Genomic DNA, 26,363 nt, shown 5'->3' on the forward strand with positions numbered 1-26,363 from the left:
TAGCCTAAAGCCTAACCTGTTTGCAGGAGCGACGCATTGTAGGATTGGTGGTAGGGTTGCTTGCCGCCCGTCCCTTAAAATACAGAATTGTCCCGTATTTACAAGTAAAATGATGCGTCAAATCATATATATCAAATATATCAAATCAATAAGGGAAGCGATTTGTCCCGTATTTTACATAAGGCCCACACATAGCCTAGTTGGATAACAACATAAGGATTTACTATACTAATAGCAAATAGCCTATAAAGAAATCAATTTCACAATAATGTTACATTATGATTAGAATCAAATGAATTTTGTCCATTTTCTAAGCTTACAAAATGCAAATTTATACGGGCTGAATTTTATAGGCCTAAAATATTGTTTAGTAATTCTGTAGATTACACTGCGCAAACCAGAGTAATACTACCCACCGGACGAAGAAGGGTTGGCTCTCAGTCTCCACAGAACAAAATATTTATTTTATTTTATTTTTAGTGTTCGCATTTATGAGGAAGAAACAATGTTACGGATGTGACAGTTCTCTGTACGTGAGCGCTCTGAAAGTGCCACTAAAAGATGCTTTAAAACTTTCACAGAGACATCAAACAGAAAGCACAAAACCTTTCTTTAAAGTGAATTTCGTTTTGGCGTATTTATGCAGGTTGATGTAAATTACAACTTTTTTGAAAAAGATGTTGTGCACACGATGTAATTATTGAAAACGGAGGGGGGGAAATATTAATTTCTCTAAATACCCGGCTATGTGTAAATGTGGCCTTAGTCATGTTTGGTGTGAGCACATGTCTTGTCATGTATGTTTCCTTGTGCCATGTGCTCTCCTGTCATTGTGTAACCCCGTCCATCTTGTTACCTGATTATTGATTAATTTGCCCCACCTGTCCTACCTTGTTACCCTCTTTTCTTTGCTTTCCTATTTATTATCCTTGTGCTTTCAGTCCTGTGCTGGTTCGTTATCGTATGTACACTGTGTTTTCCTGCTGTGTGCTTCAGTCAAGTCAAAGTGAAAGTCAAAGTGAAAGTCAAAGTCAAAGTCAAGTCCTTTGTGAAACACTGAATCAAATGTGCCATATTGTGCCGAGGCTTCAAAACAATCCGACACCCGTCTCCACGGTGACCCCTAGTGGTCAGAACAGTGTAAATGCAAACAGAAACTCAGGCCAAACATGCATAAAAACACCTTATACAATCTATTGCAATTTTTTTACTGAAAGTAAAATCTTTCAAATCCTATTATCTAATAAGATTATTAGTGTAAACATGTTCTTTTATCAATTGTTAGGGTTTGTTTTGTTTATCCTATGAATGGCTCAGCTAAACAGGCCAATAAGACTATTAACTACCTAATTTTAATTATAATAATGTCTAATTAAAACGTCTACAAATGTATAAAACTGATCAGAGATCAGGTAAAACCCACAGTCACTTGTTCACTGGTCCTCTGTGACTCCTCATGATTCATGGGTTGACAGAGATCATCGCCCCAGTGGTGAACCATTGAAATTCCGAAGTGTTTCGAAACAGTTATGACTTAATGAAGCTTCGTTTACTGAAATCACGTGACTCCGGCAGTTTGATACACGCTCCGAACCATTGATTCGGAACAAAAGATTCGTAAAGGCTTCGAAGCTTCATGAAGCAGTGTTTTGAAATTGCCATCACTAGTCAAAGTCAAAGTCAAGTCAAGTCAAGTCAAGTCAAGTCAACCCCCCCCCCCCCCCCCTCCGGGGTAGTTTTTATTTGTATTTTATTATCATTAAAAACCCATTGTCCTGCACTCGAGTCCTCGCTACTTTCATCACACCCAATCCCTAACACCATGTCCATATTAGGCCAATAGAATTTGCTTCTCAAGAATTGCTTCGTGCGAATTACACCTTGATATGTCTTGTGTACAATTTTCAAAGCTTGCAGGACCAGTGCGGAAGGAAGAACTATCCTGTGTCCCCGCAGCAAAAGACCATCATGGGTTGACAACTCATCTAAGCAGCGTTTGTATGAATGTAGGCTTCCAGGAATTGTAGTAGGCCATTGTCCTGTCTCCACTGTAGAAATCAGTTGTGTCAAGGTAGTACCGTTCATTGTAGCTCTTTTAAGCTCCTCAAGACTCAAGGCTGGTACATCCATCATATTTACCGTTAATTTACGTGTCCACGCAACTGTTTTCCTCAGTTTCTGGTAAAGGAAGTCTAGAAAGTGAGCCTGCAAAATGGTCTTTACCTGCAATGTGTTCAATCCTGTAGTCATACGGATACAGTCTCAGTCCAAGTCTTTGTATTCTAGGAGGCAGAATCTTTGACTTCTCTGGATTGAGCATATAAATGAGAGGTTGATGATCCGTTTTGATGAGTAAATCTGCCGTAAATACACTCTGAAGTTTTCCACCGCCCATACGCATCCTAGGGCTTCCTAGGGAGTAACGTCTTTCTGTGGGTGTTAGAGAGCGGCTCGCATATGCTATGTCTGAAGTAAAACTGCTCCAAGTCTGACTGGACTTGCAGCGGATGGAATAAAGCCAGATCCAGCAGTTTTTATAACGGTCCCAGATCTGAAAATGTTGCACAGTTACGTTCATTCCTAGGGACTTGTGTTTTTTTATGAAGTTTGTTCCCAATTCTGCAAATCTGTCTGAACCTCTCTGAAAAGTGACCAGACAAGGACAAGAGTGGCAGTGGTCATCTGAAGCAGAAAATGTACATAAAAGACTGACAAAATATTTGGCAATAATTGACAATTGAGCAAGGCCTAGCATACTTCAACATAAATGCTCAAACTGTTGTAATCAGTGATGCACTGCAAAAAATGCTTTTCTTACTTAGTATTTTTGTCTTGTTTCCAGTCCAAATATTAAACATTTCTTAATTCATGATGCATTTACTAAAGTAGTAAAATTACATAAGGTATCTTGTTTTCTGGGAAAATACATTCAAATTAAGTGAGTGTTTGCTTAAAACAAGCAAAATTGTCTGCCAATGAGGTAAGAAAAATAATCTTGTTTTTGTTTGAATTAACATGATTTTTCTGACCCCATTGGCAGATGATATTAATTTTTTAAGCATCAACTCACTTAATTTTGATTAATTCCCCCAGAAAACGGGACATAATATCTTATGTCATTATACTCATCTAGTAAATGGATCTTGATTTAACAATTTTTAGATATTTGGACTGGAAACAAGACAAAAATACTAAGTAAGAAAAGCATTTTTTTGCAGTGTGTGACAACTCAAAATCTCAATCTGCTTAAGTCCAAAGAAACATTTTTCTTTATTCAAGGTCAGTCCCTTTCCTTGGAACTTTTGAAAAACATTTCTCAGTCTTTGCTCCAGCTCATTTTCATTTTCAGCAAACACGACATCCATGTACAGTAGCACACCACACCTGGCATCCCATATAACAGAGTCCATGGCTTCCTGGTATTCTTCAGGAACACTGGACAATCCCAATGGAACCTTCCTAAAACGGTAGCATCCCTTGTGTGTAATGAATGTGGTCATTTGTCTGGATTCAAGTGCCAGATCAACTTGCCAGAAGCCTTTACAGGCATCCAGTTTTGCTTTGCTCCCTGCATTGCTTGCCGTATACTGTCTATTGTTGGTACAGGGGGTCTTTCTCTTACCACTTCTCTCAGATCTACACAAAGTCTCACTTCTTTAGTGTCTTTTTTTGGCATGAGAAATGTTTGACACCCATTGAGATCCTTCATGCACTTCCTCTATGATTCCATCTTCCAGTATTTTGTCCAGCTCTTGATTTACAGCCTGTACCATCAGGTGAGGTACTCTCCTTAAAGCTTGAGCTACAGGTGTGACCTTTTCATTTACAGATATTTCATGGTTGTAATCTTTGATTTGTCCCAGTCCTTTAAACAAACACTGATATTCAGTCTCAAGTTTCAAAAATCTCTCAGGCGAATTTTCAATTGCACTGACTGACCTGGTCCGTGGTATTCAGGATCTTTGAGTCAAAGGATGACCGCCTTTCTAACAGTGGCTCTACATTTCCATTTATTACAAAAATGTCATCCTTCGTGACATTATCCTTCCATTGGAAATGTGCTTCAAAAAATCCCACATATTGGAGAGTCATTTACAGTCTTGGGCCTTGTTTCTGTCATTTTTATGCTCCAGTGAGTTATTTTTCTTTCTGCAAACACATGCATAATGACGTTTTTTTCTGCAATACTGGCAGTTTGCTGATTTTCCCCCACAGTCATCAGCTTTATGTGTTGTCAAACCACATCTACAACACTTGGCGTCACTGTTGTCCTTTTCAAATCTCCCTCTGCTGGCATTTTGCGTTTTTTCTTTTTCGTTTTCGTTCGCTCTCTGAAATTAACATGATTGTCTTTTTCTTTGGTGTTGTTTTCTGAAAGCACTATAGACTCCGCTTAGGGTAATTAAAAAATTCTGGGCAACAGTTAATGCTCTTTCCAACATAAGCCCTTCTTCCTGCAACAGTTTATCTCTTAATCGTCTATGTGCACATTTCTCGAAGAGTTGATCTCGTATCACATCACGTTCTAAAGCTCTGAACTCACAAGATTAGGCCAGTTCCCTTAACGTGTTCACAAATGAGGTCAATCGTTACATCCTGTAGTTGAGATCTCAGTCTGAATTTGTGTCTTTCTAGCACAACGTTTTTCCGTGGAGTAAAGTAAGCATCCAGTGCAGCTACAGTCTCCGTATATGAATCATTAGGACCCGGGAGATTGGCAAAAATCCTCTGCACTGGATTGCACCAATACAATGCAAAAAAGTAGCACGTCTTACCCAAGTGTGCAGCACAAGCCCTGAAAAGTGAAGCCAAAGCGTCTTGATCGCCCCCCGGTGGCTGGTCCTAGTATAGGTTATAAACCCCGCCTCCCCATGTTATTCAACGGGACGTGAGACCAATTAAACAAATACATTACACTTCAAATATATTTTTTCTAAAAGTAGTGTCTGTCATTTGCTGTCATTTGTATCACGCTGATGTCATTTCAAGTGTCTGTTTTTAAAATAAGTTTATTTTTAGTTAGTTACATGATGCTATAAAAACGGTGCTGTGACGTCATGATTGACAGGTTCTCTGAGCGAAGCACCAACGGCCTTCGGGATCTTCGGAGGACTGAGGAGATTGTATTTAACGTTACTTCATTTTAACAAGCCTCTTGTCGTACTGCAATCAACAGACATTTTGCAGTGCAGTTGCTAAAATATGTTACTTTGCACACTCTTCATATCACAGTCCTGCAAAGATGACAGAATTTACTCACATTTGCTGTCCTGAGTAGTTTTAGCGTTTTACACCAAACATGTAATGGTGAGTGAGTGCGACCTGTGCGCATCAGTGAATGCTAAATAAAATGATCCTGTTAGAAGAATTGCGCGATAACTTTATTATTTATTTTTCCATCTCTATCATCTCTCTAATCTTCCGTGAGTTTTTATGCATGGTAAGGTGAATTTAACGTTTTAAAAAAGTTTCACATCCACACAGAAATGTCGGAATACGCCTGAGTGTGGATGTAGAGCGTTTTAAACGAAAACGCCGTTTTCAAATGTATCTGGATTAATGTAGACGTAGCCTGAGACAACACAACAAAAAACACTAATCAATGAAGATTTCCTCACCGAACACTTTGAGGATCAGCTGACTCTCCGAGGTCCCGGCCTTGTTTGTGGCGCGACAGATGTACGGTCCTCCGTCCTCTTGACCGATGTTTTTAACGGTCAGTGTGCTTTTGCCACCATCCATAGTGTTCAATACATACTGCTCCGAACGCTCAATCAAATGTCCCTTCCTGAGGAGAGAAAACATCGGGTGATGAGATGATTAACTGTAGCGGAAATAACAACAGATATTAAAGAGGACCTATAATGCCCCTTTACAAAGTCTTGATGTTGATTTTAGTCTCTACTAGAACGTGAATGTTGATTATTTTCCTCATATTCTCCATTGTTGCGGCTCCTCTCTTCCCAGTCTGTCAGTAACGCTCTGTTTACTTCCTGTCTCTATGAAGCCCCTCCTTCTGAAAAGCACACTGTGCTCTGATTGGTCGGCTGGAGCAGTGTATTGTGATTGGTCGAGCGCTTCGAGTGTGTTTGGGAAATGTCCCGCCCCTTTCCATAACCACCACCTTAACACACTACTAACTAACTCAACCAGCCCCCGCCCCTTTATTCTGCGTATGAATTATTATAATGAGGAATATTGTGAAGTGTTCGTTCCCGGAAGAAACTCAAGACTACAATGGAGGCGTTTCAGGAGTTCAGAAACACTGATATAGAGAATAACTCAGAGCTTTTTCATGCTCAAACAGCAACATTACACACTAAACACAGATGATAAAAGCAGAAAAGCTCCTCTTTAAAATTTATTTAACTGAATACAGTCTATAAAATAACATTTCCTCACTTACATCCCATTTGTGTAGAAATTAATTTGCAGAAAGGTAATGTCAATGACTACATGACTGCATAAAGACTCTTTAGGAAAAAAAAAAACAACTTATATCTTAATGTGAGCAATTTTATGTCATGTTAACAACACATTTATTTTATTTTAGATCATTACTCCTGTCTTCAGTGTCACATGATCCTTCAGAAATCAGTATAATATGATTATTTGCTGCTCATTTCTGACATTTCTGATTATTATCAATGTTGAAAACAAGTTTAATATTTTTGTGGAAACCGTGATACATATTATGTTTCAGGATTCTTTGATGAATAGAAAGTTCAAAAGAACAACATTGAAATAGAAATAATGTTATATTTTTTAATGCACTCTAGCTGAATAAAATAATTCATTTGTAAAAAGTTCTAGTTCTCTAGCTGCTCTGTTTACATCTTTATTTATTAGTTAAATTAAGACACACAGAGTTTCTGAGTTTAAGCTACAGAAAGTGCAGAGACAAAAGAAAAGTAACTCTAGTAATGAAGATTCATGTAAGGGACAATTCAATCTCTATAACAAGGACACAATTAAGCGAAGTGGATGCAGGGCGATCATGCAAAACAAAAGGAAAACGCAATTAGATTTAACAAGCTAACCGAAGCAGTCGGGAACACGAGTCTGGACTCAAACACAATCCAGAGCCGAAAATTAAGATTCTGTCAACATTTACAGACATTATTCAGTGAAAATGAAAGAGAACATCTGCTAAACATCTCCTTTTGTGATTCACAGAAGAAAAAGCCACGAATCGGCAAAATGATGACAGAATGTTAATTTCTGGCTTAACCATGCCTTTAAATAGGATGAGGAACAGATGCAAACTATAACTAATTAACAGCTTTAAAAAAATGATGATAATTATAACAGTGTGCTAACATTAACCTCACAAATCTATCTGATTGTAAATGTTATATTTTACATCATTATTACTGGTATGCTGAAGTGTGCAGTGGATAGCATAAGTGAACACACCCATGCTAAAGTTGAATAAAAAGAGGAATAAAAAAATGTAATTACAATTAAAATATCCCACATCATCACATTTCCTTCATCATACCTAGAGATCGGCATGGTGTTATTTCAGTTAGGCTAATAGCTGGTATGATTTGCATTGAGAGATTATCTTATGGAAAGTTCCCCATGCCAATCTCTGGTGAAGTGTGTGTGATGATGTGGGATATTTTATTTCCAAAGGCCAAGGGAACTTTATCAGGATGCATATTATCCCGGATCCATGAAATAACTGGCCTTTAAAAATAAAAATCTGCTGTCTCTATGGGAATTTAACATAGGGGTGTCCTGACTTACGCAACCTGTATTTTAAGGAAATACATTTATTTATTTACGATACATTATTCATTCACAAAGAAAATTGGTGTCCTTAAAGGTTGGATTTTTCCTCATTTTTTAAATTAAGGCATTAAGATCAATTTCCAAAAGATGATTTTTTATTCCTCTTTTTAGTCAACTTTAGCATGGGTGCGTTCACTTATGCTATCCACTGTATATTTGAATGAAAATAATATTTTTTCTTATTCAACTCATTAAAAAAAATGTGTTTTTATTGCACTGAATTCTATAGAACTGAATTAGAATATTACTCATTAATGCATATTTATCTAATTAATAATAATCAATTGAGACCTGGATCACGTGTCTTAAAAAGATAGCGATCATTCTGTCATCATTTAATAAAAACAATGTCGTCTCCATAACCCGTTTGACTTTCTTTCTTCCGTGGAACACAAACTATATAATATATAAAAATAACATTTTTAAGAACAAACAGTTTTAGACCAAATTGACGTCCATTGTATGAACAAAACACACACAAAAATTCTGTCCCACATAAGAAAGAAAATCATACAAATATGCCTTTAAATAGGATGCAGAACAGATGCAAACAATAACTAATTAACAGCTGGAAATATGATGCTAATTAACTAAAGCAGGTGTGCTAACTATAACCTGGTTGAGCACATAAAGCACACTTTCTGCTCTGGTATATTTAAATGAAAGATTATTCTATAAAACTGAATTAGAACATTTTTTCTTAACAACTTTTTCTTATTAATCAAATTAATAATAATTAACTGAAACCTGCAGGATCAAGTATCTCCTGTCTGTGCAATTGAACAGCATTTAAAAACCCTCACATTAATATTCATTTGAAAATCTACACAGTGTATTTTATAGCAGTAAACTCATATGACATAACTCAAAAAAAAAAAAAAAAATGAGTCAATTAAAGTGAACTTTGTTCTTCTCCGGTAAAAATACCTCTGATTTGATGCACATTAACGAAACTATCGTGCCGATCTTTCATGCACTCAAAAAATGGTTTTGTGGCACTGTTCTTTTTACCCAAATATATTTTGTTAAAGTAACACACATATATTTCTTTTACCACCAAAACACTATTGTATTGCGTTAAATTAACTTAACCTGGATAATTTTCCACTTTACTTAATCATCAATCGTTAAACTAATGTAAAGGGTTTAATTTAGTGATAAACAAAAACTTAATTTGATTGTGTTCAATCTGCTTAAATATGTCAAATTAAAGTTTACTTAATCCGTTTGTGTTGGATTACATGAATGATTTGTGTTGCATTAACTGAAACTGGGCGGTGCTTGTTAGTTCCCAGCATGCTTTGCATATAGCTGAATTAAGACAGAATAAATGTTGAAATGAAGTGTTATTTTATGCGTTTTTTAAGAAAATGAGGAAAGGGGAAGACTTTATAGTGTGTAATTGTGTTTAATGTTCAATTACATTGCAATTATTAGAACTATTTAAATTACAGTGGGTTACCATTGTGGAGAAGAGTAGAGCATTAGGTTAGGATGTGGACTGAGTCAAATAGGTTTTCTCTTGTTGCTGAAAGAGCATTTAAATCTCAGCATTTAGTATGTTAATAAGTGCTATTATTAGCTAATAGCTAGCTGTAGTCTAGTAATTCATTTGAGAAATCATGTAAATCCTACATACATTTATTTTTCAGTGCAGTTTTAAATAAACTAAAGCATGTTCACTAAACTTAACCGGTTTAAGTTACATGGAAGCATTTCCATTGATTTGTTTGGACTCATTCAGTTAAGTTGTCACAACACAAGGAGCTTACATAGATTCAAAAAATGTCAATAACATTAATACAAAATAATTTGCTTGTGTGGAACCACTGTCCATAATTGAATTAAGTTAGTTAGTTTAAAGAGTAATTTTTTTGAGTGTGGGTTTAAATCGGTGAAAACTATAATTGTGCTGCACTTTGCGCTTGCAATATTCAGACTGATGGACCTTCAAACTTCTCTGGATCTTCTCGTCAGTTCCACTCATGAGAAAAACAAATCAGAACTGAGAGAGAATATCTCCAGACAGCAGTGAGAATATATGGAGAGCAAAGGGCAGATGTTTTCAGATGTTTCTCACATGCATCTCCTCCAGAATTACAGAAAGATCTCAACAACGTCTCAAACTGTGCTTAGATTTGGCAAAGTATTGAAATGTACAATGCACCCTCTTCTAGTGCGCACAGGTCAGCGAGCAGACGTTTTCAAAAGGCATGTTGAATTACTCCCTCACACAATGCAAAGATTTCAGAGAACGAGTGATTCCGGCCCTCACCTCAGTCATCATGCGATGCTTTGAACATCTGATCAAAGTAAGATCACCTCTTCACTCCCGACGCCACAGACACACTGGCATTTGCATACAGAGAGATAGATGAATCGAGGACACTGTGCCCTATATAGTAGCAATGATGTCCAGCGCCCTCCACACTCACTCTCACACACACACACACTTGATCACCCCCCCCACACACACTTTCTCACTCGCACACACTCGATCACCCCCCCCCCCCCAAACACTCACTCACTCATACACACACACACGCACACACACACACACACACCACCCACACACACACACACACTCGATCAGACCGCCCCCCACACACACACACACACACTCACTCACTCGATCACACTCACTCACTCGATCACCCACCCCCCACACACACACACTCACTCATACACACACACACACACACACCCACACACACACACACTCGATCACAACCCCCCCACACACACACTCACTCATACACACACACACACCCCCACACACACACACACTCGATCACAACCCCCCCACACACACACACTCACTCACTCACTCGATCACCCACCCCACACACACACACCCCACACACACACTCGATCACACCCCCCCCCCCACACACACACTCACTCATACACACACACACACACACACACACACACACACATACACACTCACTCACACACACTCACTCACTCACTCAATCAATCACACACTCAATCACTCACTCGATAACACACACTCACTCACTCACTAATTTACTCAGTCACTCACTCACTCACTCACTCACTCACTCACTCACTCACTCACTCACTCTCTCTCTCTCACACACACACACACACACACACACACATACACACACACACACACATACACACACACACACACTAACTAATTTACTCACCCTAACTAATTTACTCACCCTAACTAATTTACTCACCCACCCACTCACTCACACACTCACTCACTGTGTGTGTAACTAATTTAAATCATCAGGTCGCACTGCGCAGACGCAGGCGACATCACTTCCTCAAGCCCCACTCGCGGCGTTATTCAGAAGATGCAGCTGCAGTGAGTTAGCGTAAACGACAAAAAACAAAGTTAAGGCCACATTTACACATAGCCGGGTATTAAGAGAAACGAATATTTCCCCCCCTCCGCTTTTTTTAATAATAACATCGTGTACACAACATCGTTTTCAAAACAATTGTCATTTACATCAACCCGCATAAATACTCCGTTGAGCGGCATCAAAGCCGTTTAAGGAGAGCCTGGCCACTCCCTATTAAGCCCTAATATACTGAATTTTGGTTGTAGTTCCACCAGAGTTCCACTGGGGGGCGATCGTCCGAGTGCAAAATGAATGGGAGTCTATGGGGCTAGACGGCTAAATGTGTCTCTTTCACCCGATTGCCGTTGAGAAATCTCAGATTTGAATGTAGATTTTGCAAGTTCAACATGGGTTATAGGTCGTTAGGGTTATAAAGTTGAATGAACGAGTACTTATGTCCTTTCGATTTCTTACAGGTTGAGTTGTTGTTGCCCATTACACGCTAGCATTCTGCTAATGAACGCTGATTGGTCAGTGAAGGACTGATTACGTCCAGAGATACCGCTTGATGGCATCGTGGCATCCGAAGTATTTTCGGTGTGGTCTTTTAAAACAACAAAACAAAAACTCTTCTAGCGCGTGTGTTTACCTGTGTCAGCGGTGTTGTCGATGCCTCGAGAGAAAAGAAAGTGCAGATCGCGAAAGCACCAAAGTGACTGAAGGATTGCCGTAAAGCAGTATCTCTGGTCGTACGATGTGTATGACGTCATTGCCATTTTAAAAGACTTTTTAAAGCAAATGAGTGACTCTAAAAAATCTAACACCCAGTAATCTGTAATTTCTTTGCATCTCCTTTCGAAAACATTCAAATTACTAGACAAAAAATTATATCGTGAGAAAAGTGGATTTTTAGGGGTATAGCTTCATAGACCTCCATTCATTCTGCACTCGTCCTGTGAGCGCCCTCATGTGGAGCCAGAGTGGAACTGCAACCAGTTCAGAACCCGTAAGTTTACTGGGAGTGGAAGTTCTCCCCTTATTAGACATTCTCTGGCATCATAACTATGCCAAACTGGGCGCTCACATGACGTTAAGCATTTTCTGGCGCATAATGTGTCGTTTAAGAACCTAAAACCCCGTTTCTCCCAGTCGACACGGCAACACATAACCGGCGTTATCAGAAATCTCCATAGTTTTTAGAAATAATCGTTTTCTGTGATAAAAACGGGGTTTTCGTGTAAATGAGAGGCCAAACCGCAGGGAAATATCTGTGTCTTCCCTTCGTGTAAACGGGGCATGAGTCTGACACAGAGAAACGGACCGATGGCCGGCTAGCCAAAGACGTCTTTGGGAGAAAAAGAAGAAGCGACATTTGGAAAAACGTTCATTACATAGAAGTGGAAAAGAAAACGGAATGTGTTGTGGAAAAAGATGCGGCCACAAAATCACAGGAAAAAACACCACGAACCTTAAAATAAATATGTTGTAAATTCAAATCAGAGCGTCTTCCGTGTCTGGAATGGATGTATTCTTGAGTTTATAAGGTAACAATAATACACTGCAAAAACATGCTTTTCTTACTTAGTATTTTTGTCATGTTTCCAGTCAAAATATCTAAAAATTGTTAAATCAAGATCCATTTACTAGATGAGTAAAATGACACAAGATATTATGTCCTGTTTTCCGGGGGAATTAATCAAAATTAAGTGAGTTGATGCTTAAAAAAAGCTAAATTATCCGCCAATGGGGTCAGAAAAATAATGTTAATTCAAACAAAAACAAGATTATTTTTCTTACCCCATTGGCAGATCATTTTGCTTGTTTTAAGCAAAAACTCACTTAATTTTAGTGCATTTACCCAGAAAACAAGACTTAATATCTTATGTAATTTTACTACTTTAGTAAATGCATCTTGATTTAAGAAAAGTTTAATATTTGGACTGGAAACAAGACAAAAATACTAAGTAAGAAAAGCATTTTTTGCAGTGTATAATAAGATAACTTTGTTTGAAATGGGTTTGGCTAAAATAACATTTAGGTTTCGTCTATACTAATAGGTACTTATACTATATTGACTGGGTTAAATAGAATCGCATTACTAAAAAGAGACTAAAATACAACTTTCATAGACTAAAACTAGACTAAATGTCATCAGATTTCGTCGACTAAAACTAGACGAAAATATTCAATGGATAATTCTGACTAAAATGCTCAGACTTTTAGTCGACTGAAACTTGACTAGACTAAAGAGAGGAACGTGACTGAAACGAATAAAAACTAAAACGACAGCTTGACACAAAGACTAGACTAAAACTAAAATTAAAAAAGGCCGCCAAAAACAACACTAGTACATCAGTCAAAGTTGTGAGAATGTTTCCTGCCAACATTGAGAGTTTCTCTTGACAAACGTTACTGTTACCCACCAGTACCAGGTCACCTGAGGGTCGGGGGAGCCGGAGGTGATGCAGGTGAACGTCACCGACTCCTGGTAGTCTGCCGTGGCGTTGAAGGACTGCTGTGGCACGGACAGAACCGGAGGAACTGGAACGACACCACACACACAGTTAATCATGCATGTTCAATACAGTTTCTCCGTGAATGCTGAATGCAGGCAAAGTCAGTTGCTTGCATTTGTCATGTTTGGATTAGACTAACAATTACCCAACATATGTGTCTCCTGTCTGTAATTAAACCAAACGGCAACCTTCCGGTCTCTCTCTTAAATCCAACACTGAAGTGACTTAAACTGCAGTTCATCGACTGGCCACTAGAGACAGGCTTCAAAAGAGAGTCAGTCCCATAGACCCCCATGTTAAAGGGATAGTTCACCCACAAATGTAAACTCTGTCAGTAATTACTCTCCCTCATGTTGTTCAACCCCGTAAGACCTTCGTTCATCTTCGGAACACAAATGAAGATGGTTTTGATGAAATCTGAGAGCTGGATCACTCCATACTAGTCCATTGGCTTCTTGAGGGATTGAACTTGCCGGCCTCGAAAAGTTATTAAAGACATCGTTAAAATAGTCCAAGTGACTACAGTGGCTCAATCTTAAGTTTATCAAGCGACGAGAATACTTTTTGTGCGCAAAAACAAACAAAAATAACGAATTTATTTCAACTATTCATTTCCTTCTCTGTGGGCTCGAGTGAGTTCACTAGTGTAACAGCGCAGCGCTTCTGTGTTTTACGTCACACGCATCACACACACATGACCAGCGTCGGCCAATAGTGAGCGTCTACGCCTGACGTAGCACTACGCAATCACACTACGCTAACTGACTCGAGGCCCACAGAGAAGGAAATTAATAGTTGAAATAAAGTCGTTATTTATGTTTGTTTTTGCGCACAAAAAGTATTCTCGTCGTTTGATAAACTTAAGATTGAGCCACTGTAGTCACTTGGACTATTTTAACGATGTCTTTAATAACTTTTCGAGGCCGGCAAGTTTCAATCCCTTAGAAGCCTATGGAGGAGTATGGAGGAGTGATCCAGCTCTCAGATTTAATCAAAAATATCTTAATTCATGTTCCGAAGATGAACGAAGGTCTTACGGGGTTGAACAACATGAGGGAGAGTAAATACTGACAGATTTTTCATTTTTGGGTGAACTAACCCTTTAAAATGGCCAACTTTACAGCAAAAAACAAAACAAAAAACATATTTACAGCCTGGTACAAAAAGTGGGTTTGGTCTATATAGCAAATTGTGCCCTTCATGACAACTCGAGTGAGTTCACTAGTGTAACAGCGCAGCGCTTCTGTGTTGTACGTCACACGGAGGCTCACTATTGGCCGACGCTGGTCATGTGTGTGATGCGTGTGACGTAAAACACAGAAGCGCTGCGCTGTTACACTAGTGAACTCACTCGAGCCCACAGAGAAGGAAATGAAGAGTTGAAATAAAGTCGTAATTTTTGTTTGTTTTGCGCACAAAAAGTATTCTCGTCGCTTGATAAACTTAAGATTGAGCCACTGTAGTCACTTGGACTATTTTAACGATGTCTTTAATAACTTTTCGGGGAACAAGTTTCAATCCCTGAGAAGCCTATGGAGGAGTGATCCAGCTGTCAGATTTAATCACAAATATCTTAATTCGTGTTCCGAAGATGAACGAAGGTCTTACGGGGTTTAACAACATGAGGGAGAGTAATTACTGACAGAGTTTACATTTTTGGGTGAACTATCCCTTTAAGCCTTAAAGTTCTGCATAATTAAGGGCGTGGCCACTTGAGTGACAGGTGGATTGCTGCTGATGTCACTACTAGCCGTTTGTCTGCTGTCTGTTAGCGTCACGTCACCTCAGCTAATCCGCCTTTTTGCACATTTTCGATTATCCGGGAGTGACGCGCTGCCAAGATGGCGACGGCCGGCTTCGCCCACTTTAGGCTTCAAAAATGTTCTTCCGAAACAGTGACGTCACACACTACGTCCATATTATTTTACAGTCTATGAATTAAACAGATTTAACTATCAAACCACGTCAGCAGTTTGTTTACATTCTCTCTTCAGTTGGATTCCCCTTAAACTTCCCACAGTAATGTCCTTATTTCAAAACATGTTTCATGTCAATCTGATAGGCTGAATCGATCTGATACGACGATTGAAGAGAATTAAACAGACGTCAAGAATGTTTCTCGCCGAGCGCAATCATTATTCGCCGCTCTGTGATTCGCTCCGTTAGAATTCGCCCGAGTTCAAAGAGGTTGAAATGACTATTTTTTTTGGGTGATGTGAATCTGTGAAGGACATCTCTGTGACATTTCCTTTTAAAAGATCAAGCAGACGCGGAGAGAAGTTGCTGATTCGACCCCTGTCTGCGCTCAAACGGCTCCTCTGATGAAGAAAGTCAGGGTTAAGGGCTCGTAAAGAGCACGCTAGCGCATGTCTGCATGCTAATCGTCAGCGTAAACGTATTCCACATACACAACTGTACAGGCTAATTAGAAGAAACGGAGACGCAACAAACAAGGAACCAGAACAAAGACAAAGCACTTGCTCAATTATGTGAAGAATCTCTGCTAAGAACACAATCTCAGAATGTCACAAATGCTGGTTTACGCTGGTTACGAGCTCATACTGGTCTAGAGAAGTCTTGCTGGTTCAGCTAACTGACACAACATTATCAAAAACACAACATATGACAGCTGGAATGAGGCAAGATGGCTGACTAGTTGTTTAACAACCGACTTTGTGACTTTTTTTAACTAACCCTGTTTGTGCCCTAAAAATGCTGTGAGAAGTTGCATCTCTAAATTCTTACTGTAAATATGACATATATGTATATATATATATATATATATTCACACTGCAAAAATGCTTTTCTTATGTAGTATTTTTGTTTTGTTTCCAGTCCAAATATCTAGAGATTCTTAAATCAAGATGCATTTACTAGATTAATAAAATGCCATATAATATTTTGTCTTGTTATCTGGGGAAATTATTCAAAATGATTTGAGTTTTTGCTTAAAACAAGCAAAATTATCTGCCAATAGGATAAGAAAAAATATCTTGTTTTTGTTTGAATTAAGATTATTTTTCTGACCCCAGAGAGATAATTTTGCTTGTTTTAAGCAAAAACTCACTTAATTTTGATTTATTTCCCCAGAAAACTTAATATCATATGTCATTTTACTACTTTAGTAAATGCATCTTGGAATAAATACAAACATATTTAGTAAGAAAAGCATGTTTTTGCAGTGCACAATGCAAACATTTAAATCTAAATATACATCTTAATTAAAAAAAAAAATAGTTTTAGCAAATTTTAAGGTAGTTTTTTTTTTTTTACCAAAAACAAGTGACAGCTATAAAGTGCAAGTTATTGTGCATGAATCTTAAATAAGAAAGGTCAAATATGATTGTTTTTGTTACACTGCAAAAAAAAAAATCCCTTCCTGAAACAAGCAAGATGCACTTAAATATAAGTAAATTGTACTAAAATTATTAAATTATTGGGTTGTTTTAAGAATTTCATCTATTTTCAGGTTATTGTGCATCTTACTTTTTTAAAATAAGCTGTTCAAGGTTTAATATTCTGAAAATGTAAGGTTAAATATTCTCGTTTTAATGCAATCTTCACTAAAATTACTTATTATTTATCATTTTAGTCTAGTTTTAAGATCCAATAGCACTTATTAGTGACTAGATATTTATACTTATCAAGTCAGTTTTGCTTACCCCATTGGCCGATGTTTTTATGCTTGATTTTAGTACACATAGATTTAAGTGCGTCTTGCTTGTTTCATGAAGGGCAACATATTGGTTTAATAACACAATCACCAATCATTTTTCTCTCAAAGAGTCTTCAATCATCCAAACTAGCCTCAAACAGATGGTGTGCATATGCAAAATGGCCACGTTAATTTAATAAGGAAGGTCAAAGCAGAAAGGGGCATTTCATTATAACAGCGGATGGTGTTTCAACACGCGTTACGATCCGCTGCAGCTCAAGCCAAGGCTGGGAATAAATCTAGAGGAACATTCTGGATTCAATCTGTGTTCTTGGATACGAGATGTAGGCGTGGACACTTTCTAGTCAGCGTTTGCTAAGTGATTTAAGCAGCAGGTTGTTCTGTTTTCGTGGCAGACGGCGCTTGCCATGTCTTCGGGATAATAGGATGCGCCTCATTGAGCGAGCTTATTGGATCTTCCTGAGAGCTATAAGTGGTGATGCTAAATTGAATGCAATATGCTTTTTTTTCCTTCTTTGCATGCTATTACATCAGTTTAAAGAAGTATGAGTTGTGCAAATACTATTGTGTCCGTTCAGGCAGAGCTCAGCGCTATCAAATCCTGACGACGGCTCATTTCGCGGAACAAGGTAACAATGAATGAGTTCAAAAGACAGGCGGTGTTTCGTGAAGCGCTCGCCAAGATAAGGTCGACGTTTGCTTGTGACTCACAGAGGCTTGAAGAGTGTGTTAATTGAAACATTTAGTCTCAAATCTAGTCAGCAGAAAATTGAGTGTAAAAACGCTGAGATGATAAACTATGTGTGGATTTGTAATGTGAAACGCCCATTTTAGTTTGAATGTGAATGTAGTTAATGCTGGTCTCGTCAGACTGGTTTACATAACCATCATAGATATACCTTTACCAGCAAAATATATAGCCTGATAAAGCAAGGAAGTCTTGCTAAGCTAGTTTAGCATACTAAAAGCAACACCACCATCTAAAACACAATAACAATGACCAAATGTTTCATTTCCTATCAAAACATTCATAGATTTCTGTATTTTTAGTACATGTAATGTTAACCAAGTACAATTTTTAATTTAGAAAGAAAAAAATGTTACTGACCAATGTCATTTCACATTGTCATTCAATAAAACGTCAGCTCTTTTAACAGTACAAAAAAGAATGATTGTGTTAATGGACTTTATGAGGCAAGACATAACACAAAATACAGTTTGACAAGTACATCAACAAAACATAGGCATCATATGGGTTACCACACACAGAATCACTCACTAACTTGTCTACACTCTCAAAAATAATACCAAAAATAGGTTCTAAAATGTTTTTATTTTTTTTAGTGATGCCATAGAATAACCATTTTTGGTTCCCTAAAGAACCTTTTGGTAAAAAGTTCTTAAAATATATATATTTTTTTCTTTAACGTGAAAAACATTTTCTAATCCCATTTAACACATTCCCATTATAACACCAAAAATTGGCACAAAAGCATTATGTGTATACTGTTATGTACGATGATTTTATAGATCACATTTTCATGTAAAGCAGATTTTTTTTCACGCTATGAAAATAGAGCATTTATAATAAGTCAGCAATTTTAAAAGTTCTGGTAAAGTGATGGTCATATTCTAGATATTCACTGTAAAGCCAAGCTTTAAAACGACACCTATGTTGTGTTGCTTAATCAAGTGGTTGTTGAGTAACAAGATAAATTAGTAGCGGCCCTGGTTCGAATTTAACAGGTTAAGGCTAACAATTAATTGATCGTTAACTTAAACAATAATCGATTATGGGAATTTAAAGTCAATCCAGTTACAATACAGTTTTGACAAGTGCAGTATATCAACAAAACTTAAGCATCATATTCTTAAGTTTATATATGATGCATACATGATATATGATGTTTATATACAGTATAGTTTATATATGATGTATACATATACATCATATTATACAGCTTTACTTTCAGGTCTTTCAAATATTTCACTCTATAGTCAGCGTCATTATGATCTCAATGTTTCTTCAACTTCATTGAATCTTTCAGATCCTGCAGATTGTTCTGTTCTGATAGCCATTATTGACGCAGCTCGTCTTAGAGAAGTACATGGATGATTGAGTCGATAAGCTACAGCCGTGACACTGCCAAAAAAGGCTTCTCTTACTTAGTATTTTTGTATTATTTGGACTGGAAACATCTAAAAATTGTTAAATCAAGATGCATTTACTAGATGAGTAAAATGACATGAGATATTATGTCCTGTTTTCCGGGGGAATTAATCAAAATTAAGTGAGTTGATGCTTAAAAAAAGCAAAATCATGGAAACAAGACAAAAATACTAAGTAAGAAAAGCATTTTTTTGCAGTGCATTATTGAAGGAGCTCGTCTTAGAGAAGTAAATGGATGATTGAGTCGATAAGCTACAGCGTGACACACTGAAACACTCGTACAGTCGAGCGCTACACAGTTATTGAGATCTCAGTGAGGAAGTGCACGTAAACAACAGGAAGTGCACGTGAACAACAGCTCTCACCGTTCACCAGCACCACGATGTCCCTGAAATCGATCTCTCCTCGGGCCTCCACGCGCGCCTCGCAGCGATACACACCCTCGTCAGCTTTGCTCACTCGCAGGATCTGCAGGTTGTTAGTGGGAAGGACTTGAAATCTGCCTTCAGGAAGAGAAAGAAACACACACACACACACACACATCAAAACTAATCACTGCTTTTATGGCTGTATTTGAGTGTGTGAGTGTTATTCACAAACAGTCTCAGACAGATGGATCTATACGGCACTTATTGCATAGGTTTAATCGTACAAGTTATGTGCTGAAAGGTTTAAACACTAAGTCTAAGTGTGTCCGCAGAATAATATAGGGTTCATAGACATTTGGAAAAGTTTTTGGGGCAGACCTGACCTGTTAAAAAGAGATGGTGCCGCTCTTCTCTCTAGTAACATGACACATAGTCTTAGAGTTGAACCTTGACTATATAGATATCATAATATAGAGACTGTGTTTGTTCCCTGAACTAGGACATACAAAAAACTCCCAAAGCCATTTAATTAAGTGTCACCGGTCGGCCCATAGCCATTACATATTTAAAACAGTAATATCCTATACTAAACCTAAACTAATTTTGACAAACTATATATCATTTGAAAGCTTACAATCTCTAGTTTCCATATTTGGTTTTTCTTAAATAAATTACAGAGGAGACATAATTTATTAATTTGCAACTAGAATCTTTTCATACTAGTAATGAACATGAAAGAATGGTAGAAACCTAAGTTTGTTTTCATGCCAAGAGTTCAAAAGATAACATCCATTAAAAGGAAATTTTTTTAAATATAAAGAAAATAATAGTAGATTCACCATTTGTGATGCGGCAGTGAGCTATAACGCACATACGTGCTCTTTTTATGTGTTTATTAGAGGTTGAATTCATATTGAAATCTGCCAGACTTCCCATACTACTTCTGAATAGGATGTCTACTTCATAAATTGTATGAAAATTGTTGAAATAATGGTTCAGATCACTCAAAACACATGGAGATAGAGGCGTCGTCTGGTGTTCACCTAGTGGAAGAGTGTGGTACTGCGCCTACACACACTCTCACTGAAAGCTCATTTTTTGAGATATCAACCTAAAATTTGAAACACAACTTCTTCAGATTTTTTACTTTGATTTTCTTGCAGTTTTAGAGTCCAACATGTTTTGAAAATATATATTTTATATAAAATATGAATAATATTTTTTTACATTGTACATTTTCATAAACTCAAACTTCAATAACGTATTTTCTGTTTCACTTTCTTAATTTATTTCACTTCTACACAAATCTGCCAAATGTTTTCTTTAAAACAAGACCAATCTTACATCTATATTCCAAAGCATTCTTGAATTATAACCATTTAAGTTCGGTATATGCATTTTCTATTGCATGTATATTAAAAAAAGAAAGAATCTTAAGATAAAAAATGATTAATTGATTAATTGATTGATGTTCAACAAATAAAAAACATATATAATACAGATGAACAAATTGGAAAGCTTGGGTTGCTGAAATTTCGATCCCTTTCTTCAAAAGCACTTATTGTTAATGATATGATTACAGATTATAACCTAGATGTGCTGTGTTTGACAGAAACCAGACGATTACATTACTTTAAATGAATCCACACCACAAGATTACTGGAATAAATGAAATGAACCATCACTGAACTTACTAAAGATGGACTATGACTCTATTTTCTTCTAGATCTGCTGTACAGCCGAAACAAACTTTGTTGCATTATTATCTCTGTAAAGCTGCTTTGATACAATCTGTATTGTAAAAAGCGCTGTATAAATAAGGGTGACTTGACTTGACTAATCTTTAAGCAACAGTAATAGTGATCCTGATGCTCACGTTAGCAAATTGCACTAATAAAAAAATAAATAAATTGCGTCTGAACCCTTCAGACTTTACAGTCTTGGATTCTTTAGATGGATCACTAAACTAAAAACCAGGCATAGGGTTTGTAAGAGAAATCATTCTGTTATGTTTAAAGCCTTTGACAGCAATATAGTCCTCTGTGCGGTGAAATGAAAAAAGCAGAGGATTTAATCAACAGACTTCTTTTTCATCTGAGCACAATAATAGGAAAATATTATCATCAATCCTCAAAACTGCTTCTGCTTCCATTTCAAGGACATTTGCTAAATGAAACACCTTCAGGATTACAGCCTTTCTTTTGCTCTTGCCATCCATCGCTGATAAACACACACCTTTTCTCTTCTCATCCAGGAGACACATTTATAACCGGCTCCCTAATTAGAATAAAAATAATCAAATCTCCATCTTTTAATCTTCCAGGCTGGAAAAGTGCAGATAGCTTGTCAATGTTCTGCCATTGAATTCCAATTAAGGGTTTGACACCTAAAATATAGATAGAAGTTTTTATTCCATCAGCAGAGAAATGTACTGAATCCAGACTCTGAATGTGGTTTATTGTTTTAGCAATTCAAACCCAACAAACACCTTTTCTTAAAATGTTTATTTAGCCAAGTGTGTAAATGCATTTTTCTTTACAATAAATGACTGTTCTCTTTATTTGTAAGTCACTTTAGATAAAAGCGTCTTCTCACTGATTAAACATAAATGACACTTGATATATATTCTTATTCCAATTCTTTGTCAAATCAATTAATCGCATCTAACATAAAAATTTATATGTTTGTTTGTATTTATGTACAGTGTGTGTGTGTGTGTGTGTGTTTGTATATACACACACACACACACACACACACACACACACACACACACACACACACACACACACACACACACACACACACACACACACACACACACACACACACACACATATATATATATATATATTTTATTTACAAACTTGTGTTAGATGTGATTAATGGTGATTAATCAAATTGATTAATTGCGATAAATCACATCTAACATACAAGTTTCTAAATGTGTGTGTGTGTGTGTGTGTGTGTGTGTATTTATGTACAGTGTACACACACACACACACACACACACACACACACACACACGTATTTACAAACGTGTATGTTAGATGTGATTAATGGTGATTAATCAAATCGATTAATTGCGATAAATCACATCTAACATACAAGTTTGTAAATATATATATATGTGTGTGTGTGTGTTTATGTACAGTGTACATACACACACACACACACCCACACATTATATATTTACAAACTTGTTAGATGTGATTAATCAAATAGAGTAATCGCAATTAGTCGCATCTAACATAAAAGTTTGTGTGTATATATATATATATATATATATATATATATATATATATGGGTGTGTGTATGTGTGTGTTTATATACACACACACACACACACACACACATATTATATATTTACAATAAGAATTTGTACATTTTATTTTCAGGTTTACGCTCCAAAAGAGATTCAACAGGTAATAAGAGGATCATAACTATTACATTAAATTTAATTTAGAATCCCCTAAAAATTCAAAATATTAAATACAAATATTTCCTAAATCCTTTCATTGAAATATTGATAAAAATAGCAGAGGGTTAAATGAAGCGTCTCAGTTCTTACTGTTGGGTTCGGACGTGATCTCTCTGTTCTTGTAGAACCAGGACACGGCTGGCACAGGTGAACTGATGACATCACAGATGACCTCAGCGACCTCGGCCTGACGAAACTCCTGCGGCGTCTTCACCTCGCGAAACGTCAACTTCTCTGTGAACAAACAAACACAACAACATCTCACACGTGCCTCAACCGGACACAGAGCGGCTCAGGAAAATTTAAAAATCACATATCTAAACTTATTTGATTTTGTCGTCTTTCACTTTAAATGCTAAAGCTCTTTAAAGAAGGGTGGATTCTGATTGGCTATTGGCTGTTTTGCTACTACACATAGGAAGAACATGTTCATGCCAGCTAGTTACTGATCTGACTCAGACTAATAAACACATAGCTGGAGTGGATTGATATTGGTCTGGAGCGAGGTTTACGTGAGGGAATGTGAAAATAAGTAAGGCATCCTGAAATCTGTCCCAATGGCTCTTAATTAGAGTGCGCTGCAGTTCCATTTCTCACCACAGATTTACATGGGGAAACTGTGGGGGCGCTGTAGAGCTGAGGAGCATCATAACATTAAAGGGATAGTTCACTCAACAATGTAAATTCTGTCAGTATTTACTCTCCCTCATGTTGTTCAAGACCTTCGTTCATCTTCGGAACACGAATTAAGATATTTTTGATTAAATCTGAGAGCTGGATCACTCTTCCATTGGCTTCGAAGGGATTGAAACTTGTTCCCCGAAAAGTTATTAAAGACATCGTTAAAATAGTCCAAGTGACTACAGTGGCTCAATCTTAAGTTTATCAAACGACGAGAATACTTTTTGTGCGCAAAAACAAACAAAAATAACGACTTTATTTCAACTATTAATTTCCTTCTCTGTGGGCCTCGAGTCAGTTAGCGTAGTGTGATTGCGTAGAGCTACGTCACACGCAGGCTCACTATTGGCCGACGCTGGTCATGTGTGTGTGATGCGTGTGACGGTTTGGTGTGTAACTCACTGTAAATCTCAGGTTTGGTGTGTAACTCACAGTAAATCTCAGGTTTGGTGTGTAACTCACGGTAAATCTCAGGTTTGGCGTGTAACTCACGGTAAGTCTCAGGTTTGGTGTGTAACTCACAGTAAATCTCAGGTCTGGTGTGAAACTCACGGTAAATCTCAGGTTTGGCGTGTAACTCACGGTAAGTCTCAGGTTTGGTGTGTAACTCACAGTAAATCTCAGGTCTGGTGTGAAACTCACGGTAAATCTCAGGTTTGGCGTGTAACTCACGGTAAGTCTCAGGTTTGGTGTGTAACTCACAGTAAATCTCAGGTCTGGTGTGAAACTCACGGTAAATCTCAGGTTTGGCGTGTAACTCACGGTAAGTCTCAGGTTTGGTGTGTAACTCACAGTAAATCTCAGGTCTGGTGTGTAACTCACGGTAAATGTCAGGTTTGGCGTGTAACTCACGGTAAGTCTCAGGTTTGGTGTGTAACTCACAGTAAATCTCAGGTCTGGTGTGTAACTCACGGTAAATCTCAGGTTTGGCGTGTAACTCACGGTAAGTCTCAGGTTTGGTGTGTAACTCACGGTAAATCTCAGGTCTGGTGTGAAACTCACGGTAAATCTCAGGTTTGGTGTGTAACTCACGGTAAATCTCAGGTTTGGCGTGTAACTCACGGTAAGTCTCAGGTTTGGTGTGTAACTCACGGTAAATCTCAGGTCTGGTGTGTAACTCACGGTAAATCTCAGGTTTGGCGTGTAACTCACGGTAAGTCTCAGGTTTGGTGTGTAACTCACGGTAAATCTCAGGTCTGGTGTGAAACTCACGGTAAATCTCAGGTTTGGTGTGTAACTCACGGTAAATCTCAGGTTTGGTGTGTAACTCACGGTAAGTCTCAGGTCTGGTGTGTAACTCACGGTAAGTCTCAGGTCTGGTGTGTAACTCACGGTAAATCTCAGGTCTGGTGTGAAACTCACGGTAAATCTCAGGTTTGGTGTGTAACTCACTGTAAATCTCAGGTTTGGTGTGTAACTCACGGTAAATCTCAGGTCTGGTGTGTAACTCACGGTAAGTCTCAGGTCTGGTGTGTAACTCACGGTAAATCTCAGGTCTGGTGTGTAACTCACGGTAAATCTCAGGTCTGGTGTGAAACTCACGGTAAATCTCAGGTCTGGTGTGTAACTCACGGTAAGTCTCAGGTTTGGTGTGTAACTCACGGTAAGTCTCAGGTCTGGTGTGTAACTCACGGTAAATCTCAGGTCTGGTGTGTAACTCACGGTAAATCTCAGGTCTGGTGTGTAACTCACGGTAAATCTCAGGTTTGGTGTGTAACTCACGGTAAATCTCAGGTCTGGTGTGTAACTCACGGTAAATCTCAGGTCTGGTGTGTAACTCACGGTAAATCTCAGGTTTGGTGTGTAACTCACGGTAAATCTCAGGTTTGGTGTGTAACTCACGGTAAATCTCAGGTCTGGTGTGTAACTCACGGTAAATCTCAGGTTTGGTGTGTAACTCACGGTAAATCTCAGGTCTGGTGTGAAACTCACGGTAAATCTCAGGTTTGGTGTGTAACTCACTGTAAATCTCAGGTTTGGTGTGTAACTCACGGTAAATCTCCAGCACCACCGTGGCCTCCTGACTCTGCGCTCTGGCGTCCACGGCCTGGCATCGGTATATCCCAGCGTCCTCGATGATGGCGTTGTAGATGGTTAGTCTGGACCGCACGCCCTCCGTGTGAACGATCACTCTCTGGTTTGAGACGATGCGCTCGCCTTGAGGACTGAACCAGTTTATGCTGACCGGGTCACCGATGGCTGAAGAAAACACAGAGATTAGGGGATTTCTGATATTCTTCATATTTTGTGCGGTGGTCAGTTCACAGCAGTACCAGAAATTATCTTTTCCAATTAGTTTAATTAGATTTTTATAAAGCCTTTTTTTAACCTAATTGATTGCATGCATAATCTTT

General features: G+C 37.9%; 1 protein-coding gene across 2 annotated transcripts in view; it reads right to left on the reverse strand.

Moving 5' to 3' along the window:
- ncam2a (neural cell adhesion molecule 2a) overlaps window positions 1-26,363 on the reverse strand; it is a 324,121-nt gene that overhangs the window by 68,467 nt on the left and 229,291 nt on the right. For both annotated transcript variants that reach the window (XM_077194831.1, XM_077194830.1), the window contains exons 3-7: window positions 26,002-26,208; window positions 23,419-23,562; window positions 19,848-19,985; window positions 13,544-13,661; window positions 5,619-5,788 (exon numbers count right to left, since the gene is read on the reverse strand). In XM_077194831.1, the coding sequence (XP_077050946.1) occupies window positions 5,619-5,788; window positions 13,544-13,661; window positions 19,848-19,985; window positions 23,419-23,562; window positions 26,002-26,208 (777 nt within the window). The remainder of the gene's footprint in view (window positions 1-5,618; window positions 5,789-13,543; window positions 13,662-19,847; window positions 19,986-23,418; window positions 23,563-26,001; window positions 26,209-26,363) is intronic.

This window comes from Siphateles boraxobius, unplaced genomic scaffold, assembly GCF_051911475.1.
Source record: "Siphateles boraxobius isolate OS27281-9 unplaced genomic scaffold, OSU_SipBor_1 33, whole genome shotgun sequence".
NCBI classification, from domain to species: domain Eukaryota; kingdom Metazoa; phylum Chordata; class Actinopteri; order Cypriniformes; family Leuciscidae; genus Siphateles; species Siphateles boraxobius.